The following is a 19,900-nucleotide window of genomic DNA, read 5'->3' on the forward strand; positions in this document are numbered from 1 at the left end:
CTGGCTTATATCATGGAGGTAGAATCACACATGCAGCAAGCGTTGACCCGGCCGGAGGCCTGACGCATGGCACAAGACAAATACAGATATACACACGCGCAATCGACGGGCGCGGGACGAAACGTGAACGCTCGGTTGTCTGCATCTCGCATCATAAATCTTTTCCTACTGGGCAAATTCTGACTGCTTGTAAGACAATGGACAGGCAGAACCACGACAAAGCCAAAGTAATGTGGACGCCTGATCGGAAGAAGCAGACAAACATGGATGCATTTCGAGAAGACGTGAATCGAAATTACAAGTTGAACCTGGGTGAGTGGTGGGTCGTATCAGCATGTGGGTCATGGTTCGAACTTTTTTATTAGCAGAGAAAACGACTGTCTTCAATTTTCCTTGTTTGTTTTTCCCCAAAGCTTCATTTCAAACAGTTTCCAGACTTTTACTTTTAATTGTTCCTTAATTGAAATCATGAGCCCTTCCATAAAATTTCTCCTTCGGGTCTTTTTATAGCGCAGGGGGACGGGAAATCACGCCACCCATGGGGTGACTGATGATTTATTTATGTGGGTTGCTGAACCGTGGATTGGTAAGCCAATCAAAAGAAAGAACTGCGTGACACACCCACAAGTTTGCCTCTTTTAGTTTATTGACATTATAGACTTGTTCAAGTCGTCTGTGTATACAGTACTGTGTATCACTATAATCATCCTCTTTTCGCTAATTGCAGGTTTTATAGTTGAGAAAAGATGATATTTTCCCTTAATTTGAATGGTGGATAAGCACTTGTGAAGTCATGCAGGAAGTTTTGGATTTGTTTTGGAATGGAATACATTTGTTGGAGCAAGTTTGCCTCTAGTTCCAAAAATAATGCATTTTTGTTGACTTTTGGAAAAGAAAAATTTTGACCTTTGATTTTGCTTAACTTCAAACTTGCCCTTGATAAGTTTCAAGTCAGAGTAAGTTGCCCATTATAATTTTTGTTGTTTGGATTGACAGTTTTGCATCTGGCTATAGGAATATAGTCAAGATATTCAGTCTTCAATTTGTTAAATTAAGTCTTGCACAGTGAAATGCATTTTGCAAATTCTAAGGTACATATAGGCACTGAGATGGTGTAAATGATATTGTATTGAATTAAACCATGTAATTAAATCATGTTGGTCAAAAAGTAAAACTAACTTGTTAATTTCATTCTCTATTTCTCCAGCTAACAATTACATGTAGTTGAATTATTGTGATAGAGTTGTGATTACTTATTTTTATCTTGTATATAAATGTGTGATTTTTTTTTTACTTTGGCTGTGGTTTATTGTTTCGCAAGTTAGTTTCACAGACTGAAGCAGAGGAGTTTAGTGCATTTAATTTTTGTGTTTGGCATTGTACAAGTAGTTATACCTTTCATTTTGTTATCAAAGGAAACATTTACAAAAAATAATTTCGGATCTTTCTAAGTTAATGTTTATCGAAAAAAAAAATCTCTGCATCGGTGCGCCAAATGGCAGTCCATGCTGAAATGACCTAAAGATGACCCAGCCTAAGGAGTTACTCATCTATAAATTTATGCATTTATTCATCAGCACACGTATGTTTAAACCTAACCTTCCAAGTCTTCCATTAGTCAACCAGGTCGCCTGAACCATTTAGTGGATTGAGGCCGTGTGTGCTGCACGTTACTTCAGGATTGGGGAGGGGGTTAAAAGTGCACCAACGGCAAAAACTGACTGCCGAGAGGGTTTGGGGGACTTTCCTATTGAGTACTAACAGTCCACAATTTTTCCTTTTTTAATATTTGTAACAAACCCAAGGGAGGTTCAAGTTAATACTTTGCTCGTTGTAAATTGCAGCAGAGGAGAATGAATTGTTTTCAGTACATAAATCCATTTTTTTTGTCCAAGAATGCTAAAAAAATTTGTAAATCTTACTTTTTTAATTGTGTATGTTTCTATGCACTGATAAAAACTGAAGGCCGTAAACATTATCAACTTATTTTCTATTGTTAAAGAATGACTATAAGCACTGTACACCCCGGATAATTATAAATGAGGTCTCCATTTGATTCTGCATATTGCTTAAAAACCCAGAACACCCTGTACTGAAATGCAGCTGTCAATATGCAACCTACGAGTACAGTACTTAACATGTACATTGATTGGTGTTGAGTGTTGCGTTTGTGTATGTCACAAACGGGAAGCAGATGTGCATGGTTTTATTGATTTTTGCTCTCTCAAAATAATTTGGCTTTCATTTTCATTCCGCTTAATCGAGGAGATTCTAGTCCGTTCTAATTATGGAACATGTGAAGATCAATTAAAATTTTATTATTTTTGGAACAATTAATTTCAAGTAAAGCTTTCAATTGATAATACATTTTACATGTACATACATCTTGAATGAAATGCATAACAGAGGAGGTTGTAAAAAGTCCTTAAAACGGTGCAGAGGTAAAAGAATGTTTCTCTTGAGAGATTCAGTCCCTGCAGTCATACATTACATGATGTGCTCACACATGTACATGTATGCTGTTATTATTTGTAGCTTCTTACTGTGACAGTTAAGATGAGATTTCATACAAGCACACTGTTAGGGTTAAAGCGAATACATGTATTTGGCTTCATCATTTAAAATTTTGAAAAGATCCGATTTGTTACACGTATATTTGTTGTAAAAGAGGGCTTCCGCCCATAAATCTGCGTGCACTTGAGGAGCTGGTATGCATACTGTGCAATGAAGATACCAGCACTTTCTCAATGTACCATTCCGGAAATCTGGTGTGGGATCCCTACCATGTGAGAAAATCAATCCTTACGTGCTGATGGCCTTTTTTACATGTGCATCCCCCCCTCTGTGTACCTTGGGTAGTAATATTCTCTGCAAAAGAAATTTCAATAAATGCTTTTCAGAGAAGGTTGGCCAAGTCACAGCTTTACAGCCATGTGGCATTCAGCTTAAGGAACATATTAAGGCGAAACCCAAAAATAGCTGTGTGTTTGTATTTCAACAACCAGCTGCTTTACTACTCAATCAGGTCAAACGTCTTTCAATTAAAGTCTTTCAGAAATCGAGTCTTTCATGAACACGGTTCCAACTGGCAAATGAAAAAAAAAAATTGAAGTATTCAACTGACTGTTACTGAGGTATTTTGCCATATTTGTTTCATATAAATTTACCCAGTACAGTTACTATCAGAATTGTAAAAATGAAACAAACTGGCTGTGTTACGGGAGTGAGAAACTCACATTTATTTGACCATAGCATATTAACATGAGATGTAAATTTATACAGCTTTGCATTCTACAAATACTGGTCTCTTGTGCAGTGAAGTATTACACGACCCCACACAATACAAACTGTCTGGGGCGGGGGGGTTCAATTCCCAACTTAACGTGTGTTAAAAGCCCCCTAAGTCAGCCTCACTTTTTAGACAGGTTACATAAAGATCTCCTTTTTTTATTTCTTTTCTCTTTTTTAATGGGGGCTCCAAACGATCAGCTCCTGCTGGATGGGTTATCCTCAATAAAGATGGTTTAAATAAAAAAACAAATAAAACGAATCACAGTGCTGATATGTAATTTTGACGTGCACATGTGCAGTATTAATCTGACACTGACTTAGTACCTTTTACAAATACACCCCCCCCCCCCAAAAAATACAGACCATCATCCGACCCTAATTTTTTGGGCTATAAAAATTTAGAGTAAAAAAATATATTACCCAACCAGCCACCCTAATTTGTTTGTCATTGTAATAGGAAACACAACTAATTTTTTGTTTGGCCTAATGACAATCACTTTGAATTTCAGGTGTGCCGTGACTGAAACCTCACAAACATTTTGAAAGATTTAGAAAGTGAAATACTCCAACATTCTCCTTGAGGCAGGAATCCAACACCATTCATATGGCATTCTTTGTTTTATTTTTAAAGCATTAGTCGACAAGTACCATGCAAAATACTCCTGATAGTGGCTTGAATTTTATGTTCCTTCTTCAGTTCAACAAAATCCTGAAAGGCTGAAAAATTATCAAGGATTTGAGAGTTATAGGATTATAAATTTGGATGTTTTTGATACCATTTGACACAAGAATGACCAATTCAAGGTTCCATCTTCAAGGAATTAATTTACGATTTGAAAGATGGAGGTCCAATTCAATGGAGATTTTTCTTCAACATTTCAAAACAAGGGAGTCATTCCTCATAGAGTAGGGAGCAAAATCCACATTTGACCTTCTTTGCATTATGTATTTATTTAAAATATTTCATTGCCCTTTTGTCATTCTCAGAGACTTATGATGAATTGTGGAGGTGGTCAACTGAGAATTATGCCGATTTCTGGGAAGCTTGTTGGAAATTCGTTGACATCATCCATTCAAAAAGTTATGATAAGGTACAGATAAACGAAAGTTTAATTAAAGCTCATTAAAAAGAAAAACCCAGATTTATTTGGAAGAACTTTTACAAGGTTTTAACTTCTTTTTACGGAAAAAAAGCCAAATGTTATTGTTGGATGAGCAGCTTTACTGTGGAAGTTTAGAGCCAGTTCTGTGACACTCAAGCAAACATTCACATTGTTTATTCATAAAATTGATCATATATTGGAATTCCCCCGACCCTGCCATTTGATATAAAGGTTTTTTTTATTATTTCATTTTGGAATGTTCAGTAATGTTTAAATTCACTTCTAATCCCCATTTGGCATTTTCACCCAAAGTATAAAAATCCATTCACCTGAAAGAGAAATTTGAAATTTTGGAGTTGCGATCCCCTCAACATTTTGTGGCCTTTTGTTTCCACGTTCATTGTAACTGACATCGAGACAATTTGCTTTCTATTACATTGCTTTCAGGTGGTGGATAAAGACAAGATCATTTTGGACATCCCAGAGTGGTTTGCCGGGAGCAGGCTCAACTTTGCCGAGAATCTGCTTCGCTACACGGACGACAGAGTGGCCCTCTACGAAGCAGGTAAAAATAGTAATGACCTACATTGCTATCAGTATTCAGAACACAAAACAAACAAGTCAACACAAATAAAAACAAGAACAAAATAAAACAAAAACAAATGCATGTTGCACTTTAGGTATGTGTACTTTAAACTTATGAAACAAAAGAGAATTATTACATTGGGAAAGTTGAATGTAGATGCAGAACTTAACACCGCTTGCATCCTCATCATCAAGATAAGTTATAGTGAGAGATGCATGCACATAATTTGAGCTTGCTTGCATTAATATATGCTAGCATTTTGTATCAACACTTGAATGCACTGACCATTTTTGAATCAGAAATCTGGAAACCTCTCCACAGCTCTAGTTGTCCATTGCATGGATAACACAAAAAGCTTGTTTTAACAGTGGCTGTGATCAATACAATTATGCCTGACAGCACGCAATACCATGAGTGAGTGAAACAGTACAGTGGTGTAGTATTCACCACCCTGCATATTGACCAAAGTTTGGATGGGGAATACATGTACATGTGATTGTAAATGCATATAATGAAGTGCAACATAACAGTACATGTATGTAACTCACAGAATGCTAGTAGAAGTCACTTATCAGTTTTTCAGTGCTTTTTAACTGCGTATTGCTTTGTCTCGAAACAATTGTAAAAACTGGAAAGCTTGATTCCTTCTGTTTGTTGACAGACCTGCAAACAGGCTGAGGAGATCTGAAAATACATATACCGAGTGGGCATTAAATGTACATGTTCAGTGTATCACTAGCAGTAAACCAAAAAGCAAGGGACAAAAAATTATTGCTGAAAAGCATACTTGGGTTGAAGATGATCTGGGCATTGGGACTCAACTCCCTGTGAAATAGTTCTTTCTGGCAAGCTGTTATTTTGAAGAAGACAGTGAAAGAAAGCCACAAAGGTCCAAATGATGGACTGTACCTTTAAAGTTAGAGGGCTTAACTTGTTGGTCTTCCATGCATTACATTAATCTTTCTTAAAAGGCGGGACTTTGATATTGACACCGTATTTTAAAAAAAGCATCAGACTCTAGGCTGTGCCCTGTCAATTTGGTGTCAGTCTTGTAAAATGTTGTAAAATTAAATACTTGACAAGTCCATAAGTCATGTACATGTAAGTATGGTCTTTTACTGCCGTTACATCAGTTTGCTGTTGGCAAATCACCACGGTTACGCAACGGTGATATCTTTTGTCCAGCATCACTGTTGCATGACATTTGTGCTATACACTTTGTACAGAACCCAGCAGTATACTTTCTGCTGGGGGGGACATTGGGAATGAAACGTGGCTGGATTTTTGTCTGCATATCGAAAACAGCTGAGCTGTTTTCTTGAAAAGTTTATTTCAGTTCAGTGGATTTTATGATCCACTTCACTGGTGATTAGTGATTTTTTTCTCAAAATTTGAACCATGGGATAAAAATGTCCTGCCATGTGACTTTTTTACATTGAACATTTATAATCTTTATACCTAATTATTAAAAAAATTCCTCGGACTTGATACAGAAGTTACAGTTTAGTCAGACTGGAAGACAAAAGGTAGTCTTTTAAAACTGAGTTGTTCAGCTTTCTGTTTGTTCATTGCAGCGGAAGGTAAAGACAGTGTTGAACGCATCACCTACAATCAACTCAAGGACCGAGTGGCTGTCTTGGCCTCAGCCATGCAGAACATGGGAATCAAGGCAGGCGACAGAGTGGTTGGTATGTATGTGTACATTTTGAGCCTATTCCAAATATCCCAGATGCAGCTTAGAACGGCTTTTTTCTCTTTTCTACTTAACCTCAGTCCATTGAGGTCGTGGCCTTGTGTGATTAAGGTTTGTGACTTGTAAGGAAAGTGTTCGAATCCAGCCACTGGCCATAGGATGTGGCCATGGGCAAGCCACTTCACACCCCCCTTCAAACGGGCACTAGTGTTGGCTTGGAAGCAACCCGTGATGGTCTGGCATCCCATGTCAGTGGAATAGAAGTATTCTCTGTCATTTCATACCGATAATTACAAGGTTACTTGAAACAGGCTAGCAATTGAGAGTTGTATCTAGAATTGATTCCGGTCCTTTAACATGATTACAGTGTACTATATAGCCTTAAATTATATTCCTAGTGTAACCTTACAATTCGAGGATATCACATGGTCATCCATATTTTTAGAAATACCGACTTCATGGTGCACTGGTGGCATTTCAAAACTTGGCCACAGAGACAGACAAGGTACAAACTTGCATCAATGTACCGGTAACTTTCCCACAGAATTTTCCCCACAGGCTCTTAACACTCAAGTTGGGGATATAGCAAATCTGTAGCAAGTCAAGTAGAAAGACCAGAAGCACATTCCAGGAATTCACTTTTATAGTTCTACTTCCAGCAAGACTTCTGTGGTCCAAAGTTAAAACTTTGGCAGACCCTTACAAGAAAACCGATAGCAGCTCAGCAGATTCACCCAGACTGCACCTTTTGATATTTTACTCAAATCCTCCTTTTTTTTCACTTTGCAGGTTACATTCCTAATTGTGCCCTCGCCATAGAAGCGATGCTAGCTGCGGCCAGCATCGGCGCTGTCTGGAGCTCGACATCACCAGACTTTGGCGTCATGGTATTCAATATACCCTATCATTCTTGATATTACTGTAAAATTATACTGTTATTGATATGAAACTTTTCAAGATGAAATATTATTGCTAGATATTGTTCTAATTGAGTTCATAACGAGTTAAGTCAAGTCCTTTGGTAAGTCCGGTGAACAGGCTAAGTGGGGACAAAGGAATTTCTCAATCAAAGTTCATTTGAGTAGCTCATGAATTTGACTCAAAATTGGATGTCTTGTGATGAACTCATAAAGATGTCAACTACCAGTGTTGTCGTCGAGTCCATCACAAGTCCCGGCAAGTCCATCACAAATCAATCAGTCTTTACGTGCTATTCAAATGAACTGTGATAAAAGCATTCCTTTGTCATTGTCCACTCTGTTACTTAAGAGTGGCCACGTGAAAGGACTCGTGACCAGACTCAACTCCAACACTGTCAACTACATTGTACAACAGTGGTTTCATAGCCCCACCTCTTCCTCCATCTTTACCTCAGGGCGTCCTGGACCGCTTCAAGCAGATCCAGCCCAAGCTCATCTTCTCGGTGGAGGCGGTTATCTACAATGGCAGGACGCACCCCCACGACAAGAAACTCCAGCAGGTGGTCATGGGACTGCCGGAGCTGGAGAAGGTGGTGGTCATTCCCTACGTGAAGCAAGAGTCCGAAATCGACATCTCCAACATTCCAAACAGGTAATAATGACGAGGTCCTGTTTGAACAAGCCAAGATCATTCATTTGTTCCACATTTTGCGCGTGCACCTCTAAACCTACCCGGGTATGATGACACTATGGGTAAGCACGATTGACGTAATCAAACATGTTGATGTTGACCACATTTCCTTTCCTCAACGCGCAGCATATTCCTCTCAGAGTTCCTGGCATCAGGCCAATCAGCTGATGGCATCACACCCCCTCTGGAATTCGAACAGCTGCCCTTCAATCACCCCCTGTACATCATGTATTCATCCGGAACGACTGGTGCGCCAAAGTGTATGGTCCACTCTGCTGGGGTAAAAAAATAATAAACAATTCTTAATATACTGATGAATACTTAACAATATAAAATGATAACTGGAATTAAACACAAGTGCTTTCATACTTTCAAATAAGTTAGTTTTGACAATATTATATAAACAATGCTCCTGAGTCTGCCATATCAAGCAAAAATCAAAATAACTCGGTCTTATTTTACTGTTGTCAGGGAACACTCATACAGCATCTAAAAGAGCACATTCTCCATGGCAACATGACAAGACAGGACAACATCATTTACTACACCACTGTAAGTAGAGGTTTAGTTGTACTTGTAAAAATATGCTTGTTTTTTTAAGAGGTGGTTTTTTGTTTTAAAACTGAAATTTTAATTCATTTTAAGTAAAAGTAACACTCTTATGCTAATTCTCATGTGAAGCTGTTATAATAGTCCATTCCAGTTTGAAGTTGATTATTAGGGACAGGAATATATTATTGTATGGAAATGGTTTTCAATACAACTTTTCATTGGATCACCAGATTTTTTCTTCCTTCCTAGTTGCCTTTACCTTCTGGGATGGGGAGGGTGTCTGGTGTCTTTCAGGTGATGGCATTTAAAAAAAAATGTATGGCTTTTATTTTGGCCACCGACTTTTGACCTCCGACCTCCATTGTCTCTTTCACAACAGACAGGTTGGATGATGTGGAATTGGTTAGTGTCTGCCCTGGCCGTGGGTAGCGGAGTGGTGCTGTACGACGGCTCACCTCTGGTGCCGTCTGCCAATGTGCTCTGGGATCTGGTCGACCAGTTGGAGTGAGTTACCTTCTAGTGTTAATTTCTTGAACTTAGCAGACGTGCACTGATTATTACAAAAGGTTAACTATATATTCTCTCTCAAGCCTTCAACCCCCCTTCCCCATTCAGGGGTCAGTTTTCAGAGAGATCCTTAATACCAAATTTCTAACCAAAAAAGGGTTTTTTTCCTTATATCCATGAAAATTACAAGGGAGCTGTGTTATTTTTAAAACTGTTTAATACACGATTCAAGGCTGTCTACAACTTGAGTTATGCTCTTGGGCTTAAAGAGTTTAAAGACTACTCAAAATTGACGGACCAACACATTGAAAATTCAAGTTGATAAGAAAAACTCAAAATTGTCAAAAAACTGAGGGACTATTGTGGCATTATCTCCAGAAGCAGTTTGGCGACATCCGACGGGTTTTCCAACATTTCATCATTCTCACCAACTGTGCATAAGTCATGAGAGAGCCTGGTGGAAACAAGACATGGCCATGTCCAAATCAACCGGTTATGGCTAAAATTTACACAGGTGTCTATGGGAAGTGGTCTTGCCAGTGGCTAGCAAGTAGACATACACATGTTATTAAAGCCACCACCATAGCATTCAGACACACTTCATTGAATGAAGTTTGGTGTAGATCATTCTTGTGGTCACACATCAAAACATGTACTTGATTTTAATTGTTTTTTTTTGGTTCACTGATTTTAATTTTCAGAATCAGCATTCTCGGGACTGGTGCCAAGTGGCTGTCGGTGTTGAATGAGAAGGATGTCCACCCAGGTCAGATTTAAGGCCGGTTCGCTCTTCACGTGAAAGCGCAGCGACTTTGAACACCACCAGACATTTGCAGCAAGATTCTCCTGAGTTGAAATATGCTGAATTTTTGCAAATTCGCAGTGCAAACATTTGAAAGGACGTCACAGTTTCACATTGGTCTATGCTTTCACAGCTAGCATGAACCGGCCTTTAGTATAATAGCCACTCCGCCTCAATTCACAATATATGACTTTCATCAGTTAAAGGTTAAGTTTAGGTAGAGATTCCCTTGGTAATTGAAAGTTGCAGCATTTTTCTCCTAACACTGAGCACCGGGGGGGGGTATACAAGTAGACTGAAATGTGTATAAGCAGGAGTGACTTACAATGCAGTCCCATGCCACTGGATTGGCATCTGAAGGTTTCTTTTTATTGTATAGTTTTTGTCTTGTGTCATAATCCCTCCTCAGCCAGTACACACAGGCTGACCTCCCTCCACACCATCCTTTCCACTGGCTCGCCACTGACTCCAAGCTTGTATGACTACGTCTACTCCAAGATCAAGGGGGACGTCTTGCTGGGATCAATCACAGGTATGGTGGTAAGCTAGGGACGAGCCCGTTCTAGGCAATCGCTCACAGGATGACATAATTGCAGACCAGAAAAAGCTGGAGAAAAGGGTGGAAAGAGACATGCCATCTGCTCTTGAAAGAAGTGGTAACAACATATCTTGCACCTGCACCCAAATATAGAAGGAAAACCTCTGTACTTGGAACTGTAGTCAGATGTCACTATGGCAACCCATTGTCCTGGCTCCCTGTAGTACATTTTAATATGTGCAACTATTGATAACCAGTGATGTGATTATATTAAAAATAATCTTTGATTATTCCTTGTTCCATCAGAGTCGGTTGAATTTAATGTGAATAACAGCAGTTCTTGACAAATGTGCTTAAAACTTACTGATATTTGCTGATTTTGCCAAATCATTGAACACTGCCATAGTTGAACATCACATGCCACATTTGTGCTTTCAAGTGTTCTTGCTTTTTGATATTAGAAGCCTTATTGCCTTGACGTCAAGACGTCAGTGAATTCTTTCTTTTCTGTTCCTCTCCCAGGTGGCACCGACATTGTCTCCTGCTTTGCCGGTCAGAACCCCACCCTGCCAGTGTACAGAGGGGAGCTGCAGAGCCGCAACCTGGGCATGGCCATTGAGTGCTGGAATGACAAAGGTTGGGAAAAGTTAGAATTTAGTCTTGGAAAGTCAGGGAAAAGTCATGAATTTGGTTTTCAGATGTCCATGGGAACCCCAATGAAAGACCAAAGAAAATTCAAACTTGTTGTTTTGGACTGTCAAAGAAATATCAAGTTTTGTCTTGTGTCTAATTCAGGCAAAGCAGTTTACAACGAAAGTGGGGAGCTGGTCTGTCTCCAACCGTTTCCCTGCATGCCAACGCACTTCTGGAATGACCAAGATGGGGTCAAGTACAAGAAGGCGTACTTCTGTAAATACCCAGGTGAGAAAGTCTTAACATAGACACATCTTGTGAGCATGTGAGAAGTTGGCTGTGCGGGCATGCCATTTCCATCTGAAATGTTTACTTTCATGCACAGATTTGTATGGAAAATTATGACTGAGGTGGTGTTGTGAGCCCTGGGCCCTGTTTTAAGTCTTGCTTTAATCAAGGAATTTGGCATTTATTATCACCATTCTCAGCTCGCACACTTCTTCATTAGCACAGACAATCTTCACCAATTTTCTACAATCTTCAAGTCAGACATCACTCTCCTCCCATAAAATATGTTGTTTTCCCCTAAAATTTAGAGGGAAGAATTTCCACTTAAACTTTGCAAAAAAACTCACAAAAACTGGGCCCTGATCAGTTTTATTTTCAGTGAAATCAGATTGCTGATCTTGATAAAATGTAGTTTATTCATGTAAACTGCAGAGAGATTTTTTTGCACATTTCTGTTGGATTTTTTTAAATGCAGGTGTGTGGGCACACGGTGATTTCTGCTTGATCAATCAGGAGACAGGCGGCATCGTAATGCAAGGGAGAAGGTAGGAAACCCCTCTTTTTTCCAACCCTCCAATCAGTCCAACTCAGGAGAAGATGTAGCCTTTTGCAAACCGAAAGTCACTGATGCTAGCCTTAGCACTGGAAAGCATTTGCAGTACATTCTGCAACTTTGTCTAAGGAGGGGCAGGGGTGGTGGATCTCTTCCTAAGCCTTTCCAGTGAAAGAAGCGGACGTACTGGGGAAAAAGAGATGTTGGAGGCACACAGGGCTGGTATCTCTCCGTTGCGCCTGGTAAAGTTGGGAGTGTCTTGAGTCCTAAAATGGACCAACCAGCACAGACTAATGAAGGATGTGCAGGCGGTGAAGATAGAAGGTCACACAACACATAGCCTGTGAGACTTTATGCATATTAGACCTTGTAGATGGTGTCAGTGCACAACCTGAGTATTACAAGGGGGATACAAAAACCCTGCTAAACAATACCAGTACCAACTGTAGTAACAAGTATAATAATTAATTCTTCATAGCTATGCAATATTTTCCTGACATTTGGATAATTGATTCCTGGGTCTTTGTTCTAACCTTTTTGTTCCCTGTACAGTGATGGGACCTTGAATCCAAATGGAGTCAGGTTTGGAAGTGCAGACATCTACAAACTGGGTAAGAAAACTACCCTTGGGTCATTTTCATTTGTCATTGAGTCATTGATGAAGACAGTGTTTGCCTCTTTAGACTTTGCTAGGTTTTTTCCATGTTAACCTCTTATCTAGTACACATGATTTGAGTTTATAATGGATTGAGATTCCACATGAATTTAATGTACCAAATTTTTACAAAAAGCTTGATGTTGAGAGGAAGCACTCACTCGATGAAAAGAAAAAAATTTTAAAAATTCCAGAATTGATTTAAACGAGGGGGAAATAGGGTAAATAACATTCTCAATGTGAAACAAGAGACGGATGAGGAATTGTTAAGCAGTAGATTGAAGCTAGCAGTCAACCAGTCTCAAGGGGTGTACAATGCATGGAGATTGGCTGGTAGTGCCGCTTTAGCTGATGAGCAATGTTTCTGCATGAAGAGCCTTGTGCTTTGCAATAGCCCTATGTACTGATGACATACCACAGTTTTTACTGCAGTGCATTGTTTGGCTAGAATGTGGGTCATCAATTTATACACTGCTATCATAAGTGAGCACGATTATCTCTTTCTATAAGGTATTTTTCGAATCTTTCAAGGAAATTATCCTCTGCCACTGGAAACAGTAAGATTGCGACTTTCACTTTCTTGTTATCAAATGTGACTTGACATGCGCTATTTCTCCTACTTGTAGCATACGACGATTTCTTTCTGTCCCACCATGCACTGCTGTAAACACTGATTTGACATTAGTACGTATAGGGCTATTCTTGGGTTAGAACACGACTACTACTGTCAGATTTGTGACTTGAAAAATTTCTGCCGACCAGTGGAGGACTTCAAGGAGATCCAGGACAGCCTGTGCGTCCCCCAGCGCAGCACCAACAACGAGGAGCGCGTGGTCCTGTTTCTCAAAATGGCAGACGGGCGCGACTTCAGCCCGGAGCTGGTTCAGCGGGTCAAGGTGGCCATCAGGTCGGGCTTGTCAGCCAGGCACATCCCAGAAGTCATTCTCGAGACCAAGGACATTCCAGTAGGTTTTTTTTTAATCGGAAATGGAAAGGGAGTTATCAGCCTTCAGTGATCAAGTTGGCAGTTTTGACAAAAGATTGAATTATGGGCCTGTTTGTTTCCCGTGGATCTGGATCTTAATCAGTGATTTGCTATTGGTAAAACTCACCTATGGAAGGAGATCTAGTCAAAGCAGGTCCATAGTAATTGTCTGGAGAAGGATTTGAACCTGTGACCCCTCAAAAACTGCACCAGGACTCTGCTAAGTCCATATCCAAATGACATGGCAGACTATACCCCCTGTGTCTACGAAAAGCTTTCTGCAGCCGTTAGCCCTTGACTTCCAGGTGCACATGCTAATCCAGTCCACAAAGAAGAATTTCATACAAACCTTAACTTGGCCACCCAGTCCTTGGTTGAAATTGACCTAATTGCAGTAGAATCAAGTCAGTGCAGCTTGTGAAATATTGTCCAAGAACCTAATGTACAAAATGGATGTGGGATGCACAGAAGCTAAGACAAACAAAACTTGGCTTGAAAATTCTGCAGGGTTGTCTAAGGGGCATGGCTCACTTGCAAACGGTGATAGTCAATTCTCCTCAATGACGACTGCTTGCTCAAGTACCATTAATCAGAGATTGCTTGATTTTTTTTTAACAGTACACCATCAACGGTAAGAAGGTTGAGGTGGCTGTGAGGAGGATTATCTCTGGAGAGAACGTCCAGCAACGCGGAGCTCTCGCTAATCCCAACTCCTTGGACCTCTACTCCAACATCCCACAGTTACAAGGTTACTGAAATGGCACTGTGTGTGATTTACTAATGACCAGTGTTGTGGTCAGGTCTGTCACAAGCCCATTTGCAGGTAGCAGGTTTGAGGAATGACACGAGAATGCTGTTGTCACAGTTCAGTCGGATAAATTCTCTTGATTTGCGGCTGAATGATTTGTGATTGAAGATCAGGGACATTTGAGGACTTTTGACAGACTCGACCACTGCACCATGAAAGGCAGAGACAGAAGAGGAGAGCAAAGAGACAAAAATGTGTTGCTCTCAGTTGGAGAAATCAACTGTGTGTCAGTCTACAATTCAGGTCGTTGTTGAGGTCAAAGTTACAAAATAATTTCATATCTGCAGAATACAGGTGATTCACAATGCAGCATGCCACCAAGAGGTTGCCACGGAGAGGCCATTTTTGCCGCGCATTGTTTGGAAACAGTCAACAAAGTTCTACAGTTGTTCCCAATGTTTGTTTTTCTGGGATGAAGATTCATACATGTTTGAGTATTGGTATTTATTAATCAAGATGGTGGTTTCCGTGAGGCAAGGAATGCCCTGATTAAGCAAAAATCTCCTCATGTTCTCTACTGACATTCACTCAAATGCAAATCACAGCAAGCCAGCCGTGTTTTATGTTGACCATAAACTTGAAAAATGGCCTCTCCATGGCAACCTCTTGGTGGGCTGCTGTATTTGGAATAATCCATATAAAGCATTGCATGATGTCCACTGGCATAAAGAGTGCTGTTATGTAATCTAGAAGATGTACTAGTTCCCAGGAGCATTGCTAATGGGAATATGTAGGTTTGTGACACTCCTTACTCATTTTGTTTTCTCCTCAAATTGTCTTAGTTCTCATTTCCTTACACTGTCAGGTTCCTTGTGCCAGCACTGCAAAAAAACACAGTGTTGAATTAACACTGTCTCTTGTGTAGCACTTAGAAAAAGGGCATACGTTTGCACCTGTCATTTTGAGCTTAGATCAAACAAACGGTGGAAAGGTTTCTTCCATACTTCCAAGAGACGCAGAAATGTCATTGTCCTATATATTTCTTTTGAAGGGCACAATCCGGAAGCAAGTTGTCCATGCTCAAATAAGTTCACTCTCAAAGCTTTATCATATAGTTTGATTGTCTGCCTGGTTGTGGATATCATGGTATCAGAAAGCTGATTGAAGTGAGCTTTTTAATCAGATTTTCGTTACTTGTATTTTCAATTGAAATAATGAAATTGGCGTTGTTGGGGAGATTTTTAACTAATGAACAGCGCTGCTGGTAGTATGCATTGGATAAATATTGTTAATAGATATTTCACCAACTGTGAAGACAAACTAAACTAATTTTGCCTAGAAATTCCAAAAAGTCAATTTAGTACCTCTATTTTTGGTTGATATATACTGCAACACTTTGGCCATATTTTTTGGCTGCTTCATTATGGAGTTGACCTCAGGAAGTGGACTGTATTTAATAGTTTTCAAAATGTTTCCTTGTTCTATGTTGCTTGGCTGCTCATGAGCCTTGATATGAGGTAAGTTTGGAATCGACTACCATTCTCATTCACATAGTCAAAAATCTCTACATACCTGCATGCATCTTCAACCAGACATGTTGTCCATAACATCCAATTCTCATGTCATAAAATGTTTGGTTTTGTGAAAGGTATGGTGTAATGTCATTTAGCACAAGAAATATATCCACTAAAAAATTGCATTCATCTATTAGGAGCTGAGTGTGGGCAGATTGTTTACATTTCACAGGTACATATACAACAGCTACATTTGTTATGTCAAGATTTGAAATCCCATCTCTAGCTCATGATAGTTATAGAAACGCTTTCACCAATCCTCACATTCTCCCCAATCTTTATTCTGTAACACCCTCAGTTGAGCTTTTTAACTATTATTTCAACACCCCATAGTATCCAATTTCTGTCAACCGCCTTTCCTTCCATTTGCACAAGAAACTTTGAGAGACAAAAATGGCCAGCTAACAGTTCAGCCCACCACCATGTATAGATCCATCATCTTTAAATTACTCCAGTCAAACAATAATCAACATAATCAACTAAACAATTGAAGTTAAAGTCAGGCTATCCATGCGTCATCTACCATACTACTTGTGTGTACTTGCTTCATGTTGGTGGTGGGGATCATCACTTGAAACAACACCTGTCACCTCGAAATCAGATTACTCTGCTGTTCTCAACTGGCATGTTTTACATTTGATCTCTCTTTCCAAGTCAGACTGTTGGTTTTCAAGTGTAGTTTTTGTGTGAGTTTAGCTCCTCAGAATGTATGATGGGACAAAATCAAGTTCACATTTTAGCTCCTCAGAAGTTTTACTTGATGGAGTTTTTGTATTGAATTATAAAAATTGGTTTATCACCCAGCCCTGGAAAATTACAGCGCTACTAAGCTTTGGAATTTGTTCATCACAAAAATTCTTACAGAAAAATAGAAAGAGAAATAGAAACAGAGGTCATCATTTATTTTACTTTTGTCACGTACGTGCAGCTCTTTTTGGTTGGTCCCGAGCAGAGGAATTCTCTTGTACTGCAACATGAGCCATTGGAAATTGTGTGCATATTACGTACACAATTTGTGTTGTGATATGTTGTTGATACAAAAATTGGATCTCTTAAGACCATCACAAGATAGAGTGATAGACCAACACAAGACCTCCAGTCTGAAATCAAGTCACAAGCTATTCAAATGAACTGTAACAAAAGTATTCCTTTGCCATTGTTCACCCTGTCACATGTGCCTGGTCTCATGACTGGTCTTGTGACTGGTCTTGTGATAGTCTCAACTACAACACTGCAAAGCAGTGTGGAGTAAAAGAAGGCATTCTTTTTGTAATAATATCCAACCATTGTAATCATCCATCCAAGAAAGCCAGGTTCTGATGGAATCCTTTTTTTCCCCACTAAATCTGTTCTGTTCTTTTTCTTTTCTTGTCCAAGGTTATGAGGGATCTCGCTCTCTCAAGGAGTTCCAAGTCGTGGGATCCCCAACCAGATCAAAGGCGCAGCATGAGCCACCAAGCCCCAATTCAGGATCACCGTCCAAGAGACATCAGGTTGGAAGCCCGACTGAGAAGGGTGACCAAAGCTAGAGGCAGAGGGATTAGTTGACATTGGCAGCTCTGGTAAAGGCCAGATATTGTGGTTGAAAGCAAATGGCCGATCTGTCACAAATTTTGTTGTGTCTTGGCACAGACAGGTGCGAATTGGCAAAAAGTTTGATTAGCTCTGTCACATGGGAATTTTGCAGTAAATGCAAACTTGCTTCATGTATAAGACTTGTGTCAAAATTTATGTGTTCTAAGCCATTGGTCTGAAGACTGTTCTGGCAGCTATTGTGACATTAATTTTATGTCAAACAACAGGTTTAAACCCTTTATTGATCCACATACTTGAAAGTTTTAATTTTATTGTTCAGTAATTTCTCACCCTTAGACTGATTTTTCTAAAGTTTGTCAAATCATCCAATGCTGCACAAGCATTGGTAAAGTGGGGAAACTTTGCAAAATAACAGGGAATCTACTTGTCTTAAATCAGATAACTTCTCTGCCTCTGTGTGCCATTTGCAACCTTTTTTGAACAAATCGCACCAAGGGTGCCAATGGATAACATTAGTTTGAGCATTGTAGAAATGAAACAGGATTGCCGCTAACCGTCCTTGTCAATGTGCCTTTTGGAGAAACTACAGTACTTTGTGTACTGTAAGCCACTGTTACACATTTTGCCTCACAAATGACATCACGGGTTATTATTATTACTCACATTAACCCACCAATTTGCATAGTTATCATCAGTTACTATAGTATTGTCAGTCATCAATCAATAAGTGATTGGCTTTCAAGGCTTTTTGATTACAATTGTGCAGTGATAAGTGCAATATCATCATTTTCTTTTGAAAGCTCCATCAGACTGTGAATCTCAGAATAAAATCCTTAAGTTTTGAAATTAGACTTATTAATTACGGGTGACTGTTTCCATTCATCCTTGGCCCCAAGTATTCGCTTGTGAACCTTTCAGAGAATATTCCCCATTTTCAGTATATAGCAGTATTTGTTAACTTCCTCTAACTGTAGGTAGTCCTTTAAGGCTATACCTTTTAAGGTCAGAGGTCAAGATCAGAGGACATTGATGAGATTGCAGAGAAAACAAGAACGCTTTACAAAGGTTGAAGCCAGTTAGAATGTTTCCATGAAGTTCTAGCCGAGTTCACTTACTGTCTCAGAAAGATCTGAACTTAGTTCCTGATGATATGATAGTTCCTCTATATTTTCTCTGCCATATCCAGAATCCTTGGAATTCTGTTTATTATTGGTATCAGTTCGGCAGTGCATGTGTATTGCGTGTTATTTGTTCTCACTTCATTTAATCAAGATTTTTCCACAAAGCCATTTAATTTTTCAAAGAAAACGGTTGGTTTAAGCTGCATTAAAATAATGTAGACATATCCATATTCTATGATATTTTTGTTGGAGTTATGGAGTAATATGTAACTACGGTTTACAACAGACTTTTCCATCAGTAAGAAATAGTGTTGACATTTGGAAGAGAGCATATCAGTTTTGTCCGAAGGTATATTAAAACCTCGTCTTGGTGACCGTGACTTTTTTAATGAATCGAAGTTTCCCCCTACATACGAGTCATTTCTTCAGTGTGAAGGTATCAGAATTTAACGGAACTTGACATGCATTGTGTGTATTCAACTAAATCAGCCAGCATAAGAGTCAAATTCAAGCGAACGTTATCGTCTGAGTCGTTTAAAATTTTCGTTCATTCAGCCCGCGCGGGGTGTATGCTGTGGACCACTTTGATTGACTAAACACTACCGTTGAGGGCGCTATACTTCTTTGCTAGGCAAAATTCCCGAAACGGCTTTCAGGGGCTACGTCAGTCGTCAATTTTGACTGACGTGCGCAACCGGCGTATCCGCTCCGTGTACGTGTGTGAACAAGTTCACGACGTGGCGGCCTCATTTTCATCAAAGAATACTGCGAAGTGTATGAATTCAGGAAAAATGGCCTTTGTGGCAATATGTTGGCGTGTGCACGGCGTTTCTAGTAACACTATACACATTTTGCAAGGAAAAGAAGTGAAATCAAGTTCATCTTAAAGATGTGATGAAGGCAGGATGCATTAACTCAGCACCTATAGTAGAACATGCAACATGATCTTTCGCCCAACGTTCCACATACTTGTTTGCAGCCTCATTCAGTCTGAAAGTAGAAGTGACACAAGTCATAAACTTTTTCGATAGCTACCGGGGATTTTTTCGAACAACCTTTTCTTGATTTTTGCATCTCGCTTCTATAAAAACAATTAGTTGAACAGCTGCTATTGACTTTTTTGA

At 39.5% G+C, this 19,900-nt stretch overlaps 1 protein-coding gene across 2 annotated transcripts; it reads left to right on the forward strand.

The window, feature by feature from the left end:
- The first annotated feature begins 76 nt into the window (after positions 1-76).
- LOC147795621 (acetoacetyl-CoA synthetase-like) lies at positions 77-19,169 on the forward strand. 2 transcript variants are annotated; one of them, XM_087131536.1, is made up of 18 exons: positions 77-312; positions 4,279-4,382; positions 4,842-4,959; positions 6,555-6,668; positions 7,463-7,560; positions 8,049-8,245; positions 8,411-8,564; positions 8,756-8,836; positions 9,216-9,340; positions 10,045-10,109; positions 10,555-10,677; positions 11,206-11,319; positions 11,479-11,604; positions 12,080-12,149; positions 12,710-12,768; positions 13,575-13,777; positions 14,416-14,545; positions 17,497-19,169. In XM_087131536.1, exons 1-18 carry the CDS (start codon positions 198-200, stop codon positions 17,646-17,648), a joined length of 2,148 nt encoding a protein of 715 aa, XP_086987662.1. In that variant the 5' UTR covers positions 77-197; the 3' UTR covers positions 17,649-19,169. The 2 variants fall into 2 exon arrangements, with proteins under 2 accessions (XP_086987662.1, XP_086987663.1); XM_087131537.1 differs by lacking the exon at positions 17,497-19,169 and having other exon boundaries at positions 14,416-14,553.
- The last annotated feature ends 731 nt before the right edge of the window (positions 19,170-19,900 follow it).

This window comes from Acanthaster planci, unplaced genomic scaffold (genome assembly GCF_054643075.1).
Source record: "Acanthaster planci isolate LZ-2023a unplaced genomic scaffold, COTS_SCS Contig1, whole genome shotgun sequence".
Lineage (NCBI taxonomy): Eukaryota > Metazoa > Echinodermata > Asteroidea > Valvatida > Acanthasteridae > Acanthaster > Acanthaster planci.

Coding starts and splice junctions, on each gene's coding strand:
- LOC147795621 (XM_087131536.1), top strand. CDS start 198: ATGGACAGGCAGAACCACGACAAAGCCAAAGTAATGTGGACGCCTGAT. Junction 313..4,278: donor AAATTACAAGTTGAACCTGG/GTGAGTGGTGGG, acceptor TGTCATTCTCAG/AGACTTATGATGAATTGTGG. Junction 13,778..14,415: donor TCGAGACCAAGGACATTCCA/GTAGGTTTTTTT, acceptor TTTTTTTAACAG/TACACCATCAACGGTAAGAA.